Source organism: Lissotriton vulgaris, chromosome 7, assembly GCF_964263255.1.
Source record: "Lissotriton vulgaris chromosome 7, aLisVul1.2, whole genome shotgun sequence".
Lineage (NCBI taxonomy): Eukaryota > Metazoa > Chordata > Amphibia > Caudata > Salamandridae > Lissotriton > Lissotriton vulgaris.
The window spans coordinates 1,544,883,137-1,544,892,681 of NC_141695.1; the positions used below are offsets into that span (position 1 = coordinate 1,544,883,137).

Here is a 9,545-nt window from a genome sequence, read left to right on the forward strand (position 1 = left end):
GTGGACCATGCCACCCGGTACCCGGAAGCCATACATCTGAGGACAGTGACGGCCCCCGTGGTGGGACGAGCACTGATGGGAATTTTCTCCCGAGTGGGATTCCCTCGCGAGGTAGTTTCTGACTGGGGACCCAACTTCATTTCCAAGTATATGAAGTTCCTGTGGCAGGAGTGCGGTGTAACGTACAAGTTCAGCACTCCTTACCACCCCCAAGGAAATGGGATGGTTGAAAGGTTCAAACGTACCCTGAAGGGCATGATAATGGGTCTTGAAGAACCCATGAGGCGTAAGTGGGACGTCCTCTTACCGTGCCTACTGTTTGCATACCGGGAGGTGCCACAGAAATCTCTAGGTTTTAGTCCCTTTGAGCCTCTCTATAGACACCCGGCCAGAGGACCTCTGAGTCTGGTTAAAGAAGGCTGGGAGCAATCTCCCAGGAAACCTTCCCAGGATGTATATAGCTACATGCTGGCCTTCAGGAACCAAACCAGGCGCTTCAGTGTACTCGCTTAGGCGAATCTGGAAGCCAGCCAGGAGGAGATGAAGCGCTGGTATGACCAAAATGCCACTCTGGTAGAGCTTGAGCCTGGACAGAAGGTGTCGGTCATGGCCCCAGTGGAGCCCTGTGCACTCCAAGATAAGTGAACCAGACCTTTTGAGGTTGTGGAGCGCAAGAGTCCAGTTACCTACTTGGTGCACTTGCGGCCTCCTAGAAACCCCTTGAGGGTAAGCATGGGCGGAAAATCCGTTTCGCTCGCGGATTTTGCGGATTTTCGGTAAATTCGCAATCCGCGAGATTCGCGAATCTCCCGCAAATTCCGCAAATCCGCGAGCAGCGGATTTTATGGCTTGCTCGCACTGTTCGCGTGAGTTCGCGGCTTCCCAGTACAACTTCGGGCCCCGCGAATAAGCACAAAATTGCAGAAATACGATCTTAGCAAAACTGAAACTACTTACCAGGTTCAAAAGTTCAGGCTCATCATTAGTAGCCATTTCCTGTAGTGCTTCCTGAGGGGCCCCTCCAGAGTTCAGTTGCCAGTTGCAACTATTATGTGACCCTGCTCTGAACCTCAGAATAGTTACACATATGCCACAAAGGTCCTGAATTACAGCTAAGGGAGACAAGCAGGAGCCAGGCTGGAAGTTCAAATCCATTAATCAGCCCTTAATTCATTATTGTCAGTTGGCGCAGGGCAGGTGTTGTAACTAATTTTGCAACAATGAAAGCACTTAGCAAGTGCAAAAGATCACTAATCAGGAAGCACTAAGGAAGCAGGTGCCAGCTAAAAAAATATTCTGTGACACATTAATCAGCCCCAAATTAATTCAGGTCACTTGAGGCAGGGAAGGTGTGCTTGCTTTGCCACAATAATGTACACTGACTGGACAACCAGAGGGTGCTGTGATGAAACAGAGGGTGGCATGGGTGGGCCAGAGGGTGGCATGAGTAGTCAGAGAGTGGCAGTGGTGACAGAGAGTGGCAGTGATGAAGAAGAGTGTCCCAAACAGACTGGACACGTAGAAACAACAAGTTCGCGAAACTTGCGACCCGACAGGTAAGTTTGCGTTTGCGAAATTGTACAAAACCCTCGCGAACTGGCAGAAACCCGCGCGAACACACAAAAAAAAAATCCGCAAATTCGCGAGAATTCGCAGGTTTTGCGAATTGCGAGTTCGCAAATCCGCAAAATTCGCGAACGCGAGATTCTCAAAATTCGCCCATGCTTACTTGAGGGTCCTACATGTCAACCGCCTTAAGCCCCACTTAGAGAAGTCTGAAGTGGGCATGCTTTTGGCAACAGATGCTGGGATGGAGGAAGAGACTGAGCCAAATCCTGACCTCCTGTCAGCCTCGGAGCAAGATGGGTCAGCGGATGGTGTTAACCTCTCTTCCACCCTGACCCCTGAGCAACAGAATGACTGCCACCAGTTGCTGGGACAGTTTTCTGATATGTTTTCCCTGGTTCCTGGTGTCACAGATTGGTGCGTCCATGATGTGGGCACAGGAGACAGCTTACCTGTGAAGCACAAGTCTTACAGGGTAACTGACAGGGTGAGGGCTCGCATTAAAGAGGAGGTCTCAAAGATGCTTGCACTTGGGGTGATAAAATCATCTAGCAGTCCTTGAGCCAGCCCAGTGATCTTGGTCCCGAAGGCTGCAGCACAAGGTGCCACATCAGAACTCCGGTTCTGGGTGGACTACCGAGGGCTCAATTCAGTCATGAAGACTTACGCACACCCCATCTCCAGAGCTGATGAGCTCATTGATCGGCTAGGGGCTGCACGGTACCTCAGCACGTTTGATTTAACGTCTGGGTACTGGCAGATTGCCTTGACTGAGGGGGTAAAATAGAAGTCAGCATTCTCCACACCAGATGGACATTTCCAGTTCCGTGTTATGCCTTTTGGAATGAAGAATGCCCCTGCCACCTTTCAGAGGTTGGTCAACCAGGTGTTGGTTGGACTGGAGAAATTCAGTGCAGCCTACCTGGATGACATTGCAGTGCTCAGTGTCTGTTGGGAGGAACATCTGCGCCACCTCTGGGAAGTATTGTTGGCACTGCGGAGAGCAGGCCTCCTGATCAAGGCGAGTAAGTGCCTGATCGGGCAGGGTTCTGTGCTGTACTTGGGACACCAAGTTGGGAGCGGTCAGGTGGTGCCCCTACAACCCAAGATTGAAACCATCCTGGCTTGGGAACTGCCCAAAACCCAGACAGAGGTGAGAGCCTTCTTAGGACTCACAGGGTATTACAGGAGGTTTGTTTAGGGGTATGGCAACATTGTTGCACCCATGACAGAGCTGACTTCCAGGAAGCAGCCCAAGAAAATGATTTGGACTGACACCTGTCAGAAAGCCTTTGATGCCCTGAAAGCTGCCATGTGCACGGCGCCCATGCTCCTGGCACCCAACTTCTCAAGAGAGTTCATTGTCCAGACAGATGCTTCAGAGCATGGTGTGGGGGCTGTTTTGTCACAGATAAATGAGGAGGGCCTAGATGAACCTCTAGCCTTTATCAGTAGAAGGTTACTTCCACGGGAACAGAGGTGGAGTGCTATTGAGCGTGAGGCATTTCCTGTGGTCTGGGCACTGAAGAAGCTGAGACCATACCTGTTTGGGACTCACTTCCGGGTTCAGACAGACCACAGACCACTCAGATGGTTGATGCAGATGAGGGGTGAGAATCCAAAGCTGTTTAGGTGGTCCCTTTCCCTACAGGTTATGGACTTTACGATGGTACACCGCCATGGTACAGAACACGCCAACGCTTATGGTCTGCCCAGATTTTTCCACCTTAGTGAAGAGAACTCCCAGGAGTTAGGATAGTTCTCCCCACTTTTCAGCTGGAGGGGACACGTGTTAATACCTGGTAGCATTGGTGTGGGTCCTCCTTCCATTTTTGCTGTTGCCTCATGTATTTTTGCTGGTGTTAGATGCTTTGGGCACTGTGTCACTACTATCCAAAGCCACAGTGCAAGTGCTCTGTACTGTAAATTGATGTACTAATCCGTGGTTCCATGTTTGGCTATTTGGTTTACTTGTCAGACCCTAGTCTAGTGCACTGAGTGTGCCAGGGCGTGTAATCCTAATGCTGCTGATGGGCCTGCAGCACTGGTCGTGCCACCCACAGAAGCAGCCTTGTAAAATTTGTCTAAGGTCTGCCATTGCAGAGCCTGCGTGCAGTCTGGTACTGTCATGCTGACTGGGCAAGCGCACCCACTTCCCAGTCCCTAAACCTTTCCTTTTCTTCATATCAGTCACCCCTATGGTAGGCTCAAGGGCAGGGTGCATTGTAAGTATAAGGTAGGAAAAGCCCTGATGTGTGTGGCATGTCCTAATAGTGAATTACAGCCATTTTCGTTTTTCACTATTGCAAGGCTACCTGTTCTCCATAGGCCAGAATGGGCTTTTAAAATTGTTACAGTTTATAATCCTAACAGGCTCAGAGAACATGGTAGAAATTCGAGTTTAGTATGCCTGAACTCAGAATAATAAAATTCATCTTTTAGTAAAGTTTATTTTAATATTCTGTTTTTGCAAATACCACTTTTAGAAAGTAGGTATTTGCTTGTCTAACCATTCAAACCTGCCTCTGCTGGGATGTGTATTCCTATGTCTGGTTTCTGTGAGTGACAGGGCTGGGGAATTTTTGTAGGTTGATATTTTTTACCTCAGGGAGGTGACATACAACACTATGACTATAACCTTCAAAGTGAACACAAATGTACATGATCTGCAAAAACCTACAAAAATTAACACACATACTCTGAGAATGTTAAAAAAACTGCACGATATTTTGAGGGAAACTTTTGAGACATGAAAAGTTTAAACATGAAAAAGGACCTCATCATGTGCACACAAGCATCAGTATATTACCCCTTCAAGTACCAATGTTTTACAAAGAAGCTACTACTTAACTACTTACTATGAGTTAAGTTTTGCTCACTCTCCTTGCACAGCGGCAAGTGCCTAATTCATTCAGATAGAAAACAGCATTCTTTCTGGCACAAAGACAACAAACTAACCAGAGGCTGTGGCAGCTAAACCAGTGTAACAAGGAGCTGAGCACCTCCTACACAATATGCTTAGGAAATGCAAACAAACCCACAGAGGAATCAGTCTGCCTACATACAGACCCACTTGTGGTATTCCTTGATCTAAATGAGATTGCAAACTGTAGCATATAAATAGTTTTCAATTTGATAAAAAAAATATAATAACAATAAATGAGTGCAAGGGACAAAGGGGCATATTTACATGGGGTATCGCCACCAAAATGTCCCTTTTAGCGACGTTCTGGTGGCAATATCCCCTTCTTATTTACAAAACAACATTAAGCAACTTAACATGTCTTAGTGCTACCTTGTAAATAAGGCGCCTTTTCACGCTTTCCTTAGCCTGAAAGGGGCATGCAATGGGTATTGCAATAGGCGTTCTGCCACAACATCCATTGCTTCTTGACGCTGCCCCATATATACAAGGCTGGGGCAGCGCTCAAACTAAGACCAGACAATACCTGATCTTATTCTTGCGATATGAGTAGACATTATTGTCTCCACATTTTTTGCTCTTTCTATGTGTGCTGCATTCTGCAGCTCACATAGAAAGAGCAAATCGCCTTTCAAGATTATTTATGTGCAGGAAGGTGTCCCTTCCTGCACATAAGCAAGTGCCGCTGCTGGGCAGGCACCCTTGCCACATGCCTCAAGGGTACCTGTGCTGGCACTACGCAGCTTTATTAGCGCCAGCACTAGGGGTAACATAGGGGTGCACTATATGTTGGTAAGCATGGCGCATCCCTATGTTTTAAAATGCTGGAGCACGGCGTTACTAATTTTGGCGTAACAGCGCTCTGAGATTTTGTTGCAAATATCCCCCAAAGTGTTTCATAGGAGCCTCACAGAAGTGCTGCCAAATGCCAGGGGTAATGAACACCAAGGATGCAAATCTTCTAATCCACCTCTTGCCTCTTTTTCCACCACCTATGCTTCCTTCTTCTTTATCTCACTATTAAAAGTTCTTCTTCAAACCTACCCTCAACCCCTGTCCCAGTCTTCATATCTGTCTCACTTTCACTCTCATGCTCCGGGTCAACGTTTGGGGATACAAAAATCAGAAGAGATCCCCAAAAATGAGTGACTGCGCTGTCACCTGCAACCACCACCACCACAAATTAAGCAGTGTTAGTAAGGTACTTAATACATGAGATTATGTGTGTGCAATCAGCCACCCAGGGTCACATGGCATATTAAAATGTGGAGTCTCTAAAATGCGAACCAATGCCCACCACCTGCAACCACCTGCACAAATTAAGCAGTGCAGGATCCATGTCATGCTCATCGACTCATAAGAACCGCCCTTTGCCTAGTCAGGCCCTTGGATGGCATTCAGAAAGCTTCCATTGTACTCACCTGTCATATTTGCTGTCTATCTCTGACACTCTCTAGCACAGTCTCTTCCTCCCTTGCAGACAGGATTGCGCGCAGTCTGAACACAAGTGGGGCAAAGCTGTTAATATTTATAGACTAAAATCTGAGGCCTCTCCTCCTATGCCATTTAACATGCAAACGAGCAAGAGCCGGGTGTTGCCGAATTGTTTCCCACAGCGTGTGATGATGTATCACACAGTTTCATGTCATTTCAGTTGCACAAGTTTTGGGAGAGGCCTCGCCACTCCTGCCAGGCAGCATTCATGTACAAGGAAGAGTTGGAGATTTTGCTGAAACAGCGATGACTATCATGGTATATGCAGGAAGAGGAATACTTTATTTAAGGTTCCCTCGCCAAAGCTAGTTTTCCCCACTAGAGGAACAGCCTTTGAATTTCTGCTGAATTACCTAATATATGTTTTGCTTAGCGACCAATTTAGAGTCCCTCCCTTTCTTGGACATTTTTGTCACAATGTTTCATTGACAGAAAGTATTTGATTTGGCAATAAAACACCCAGGAAAATAGCATTTGTGCCTGGCATCCATTAGGAATTTATTTCCAATTACGCTAGAAAATAATGTACAAAGTCAGCATTTGGGGCAATTTTTCTTGCAGTGCTCCTTTTCATCGCAATTTTTTGTGTGTGTAGAAAATGTCATACAAATAGCAATTAGGGGACATTTCAACACAAAAGCTCGGGGTCTGTGTGCTGTGTTCAAGATACACATGTTGTGGACTTTGTGTAAATCAATTTTGCTGCAGGCTAAACACTATATCGAAAATAGGTTCTTTGATGTCCCTTTACTATAAAGCTATACTCCAGAGACCAATCACAAATTTATGTTATAAGCACATTTCCAAACTGTTTTCCATTTTTTGCCATTTTAAGATTTTAGTCATAGCAACTTAATAAACTATCAATATTTTTAAAGTACACTTTGTGAAGATATTCAAGGCCTAGTTAAAAAAAAAATTGTAAATTACATGTTAATTTACACCTGGAAGTAGGTGTACATAGACTTCAACTGTCTGGCTTATTTGTTAACATTTTCAACCCACACGTGCGGTAATTTATGCATGATGTATTCTGGGATTCTCATTAAAACTTTTACGTCAATCCCAATTCACCAAATTGGGACCGACTCTAAGTATTTCGGTAACACCTTGCTGCAAAGTCTCCCTTCCCCAAGCAGATTTCACTTGAAAAAAAAATACTGAAATGTGCAGGAATAAAACGGGCCAAAACAGGAGAAAAACGCTGTAATTTGTTCGTACACACAAATTCCCTTAGAAATTCTGAAGTCTCAATTCTCTTCGTGGTCCCATATTTCTGGATTACAATACACAATGAAATCTGTACTTTCTAGTGCAGGATTCTCAATGCAAAGTTTTTATGCACCTCTCATGAAGAGTAGCTAAGTGTACGGCATCCACGAGCACCGCTGGATTGCTTTTCCTACCTGTAAATGTGTATAGTAAACACTTGTTTTAACAAGAACATCTCTCCTTTTCACATATAAAATCAGAAAAGTCATATAACTTATGTACTTCCTCCCTGTTTTTGTGGTGAAGTAAAACACAATTTATATTTTTTCCTGGGAGTCCCTATTCCACTCAGTCTATGAGCCATATTTTAATCTCAAATTGCAATTTACTGCCCCCCCGCCCCCGCTTGTTGCCGTACATAGGGCCTCATTTATGAAGCCGTGCGTCACTTTTACGCCGCCGGTGGTCACTTTTTGTGACGCATCGGCGGCGTAAAACATGCCTCCTGTTGCGCACTATTTACAAAGTGACGCATCTAAGCAGATGCGTCACTTTGTAAACCCCTGCGCTACATTATACCTGCGTCAGGTATAATGTATGCAGAGGGGGCGTTCCCCCGCACAAAGTCTCGTAATAGTGATGCAGTGAAATCTATGAGATTTCACTGCGTCACTTTTAGGACGCTGTTGCGTCAAAATCTTGCGCCTGCCTCACAGCAGGCGTAAGACTGACGCAGGCCCTTTTACATGGGGCTTTCCCCATGTGAAAGGACGTATTGCTGGAGTTGCGTCACTTTTGTGACACACTCCAGCAATGCGTCACTTTTGCGCTTACAGATACGTCAGAAATATTGACGTATCTGTAATTCCTTGTGCAATGATGCGTCATATTGTAAATATGACGCATCATTGGGGTCGCAAGGAGGTTGCAATGAAAAGTGACGCATCGCTGTTTTCTCGCAGCGATGCGTCACTTTTCATAAATGAGGCCCATAGTTTCTGCCTACTAAACGCAATAGATGTGCAGACTTTACAAACATAAGTTAACATTTATGGACCTCATTTACGAGGTTTTGTTGTAGAGCAGCACCACAGGCCTACCTGCTGTGCTGCCCTACGGCAAAAGAAAGGGCATGTATGCACCAAAAACAGCGCGTTCCTGTCCTTTTCCCCAACGCCGGTGCGCAGTGGGCTGCCGTGCGTCAACGCAGGCACCATTGCACCATGGTGCAAGGGTGCCTGCGTTGTGGGGATGATTATATTTGTGCAGGAATGGAAACCTTCCTGCACGAAAACAATCTCAAGAAGATTTTTTTTCTTTCTCATAGAAAAAGGAAAAACAAGGAGAAATAAAGATATTTCTCCTCGTTGTGCCTCCCTTGGCCTCCACTTAGAAGGAGTAAGGTTTTGGGGCTGCATCAGATTTTCGATTTCTCGTAAATCTGGGTCAGTGTCAAAAAACAATGGATGTTGCTGGGAACGCCCGCAGCAACACCCATTGAGAGCCACTTTAATGCAGAAAACTGCGTTAAAGGGAACAATATTTACAAGGCAGCAATAAGACAAAAAATGTGGCTTAGTGCTGCCTCGTAAAAATGGTGCTGGCCCCTGTGCCACGGAACGTCACAAAAAGTGATATTCTGGTGGCGCAAGAGGCCTCGTAAATGAGGCCCTAAAAATGTTCAGAATATTTCCATGTGATGTCTGCATAGCTCAGACACACTCTACAATGCCTTGTATTACTCGGGTAATTTTTAAGGAGTGAGTCGAACTGTCCAGGAAAGGATTAGTGAACAGCCTGCCTGATTGTTTTTTTAGCAGTTAAGCAATGTTTGTATTTTAAACCTAATTCCTCACGCAAGCTGCCAGCAGAAGAGGCAATGAAATCATAGGAAGCTTTGGAGGTAAATAGCCATGATCTCATTCAGTTGTTCAAATAGGTATATATATATATATATATATATATATATATATATATATATATATATATATATATATATATATATATATATATATATATATATATATATATATATATATATATATATATATATATATATATATATATATATATATATATATATACCCGTACACCCAGTCCAGAACCACGCGCTCCCAATCAGCTTGGAGCTCAAACACGGTGAGGAAAGAGGAGCTGACCCAGATTGCAGTGAGCAATTTAGTAGTTTATTTCATGAAGCTCGACCCCCAGCACAACGTTTCGGCCTGCCCAGAGGCCTTGGTCACATGACCCCAGCTTGGGAGGGAGTTCTATTTAAAGTGCAAGTGTTCTTAAAGCAGGGATTGCCATTGGTTAATTAAAATCGAGACATCAATGCCACAAAGAGAGG

At 45.1% G+C, this 9,545-nt stretch overlaps 1 protein-coding gene across 1 annotated transcript in view; it reads right to left on the bottom strand.

Annotated features, from left to right (window-relative positions):
* LOC147705974 (protein-glutamine gamma-glutamyltransferase 6-like) overlaps positions 1 to 6,113 on the bottom strand; it is a 128,388-nt gene extending 122,275 nt beyond the window's left edge. The window contains exon 1 of the mRNA XM_086932431.1: positions 5,911 to 6,113. Within this exon, the coding sequence (XP_086788557.1) occupies positions 5,911 to 5,917 (7 nt within the window). The 5' untranslated portion in view covers positions 5,918 to 6,113. The remainder of the gene's footprint in view (positions 1 to 5,910) is intronic.
* Positions 6,114 to 9,545: the final 3,432 nt, after the last annotated feature.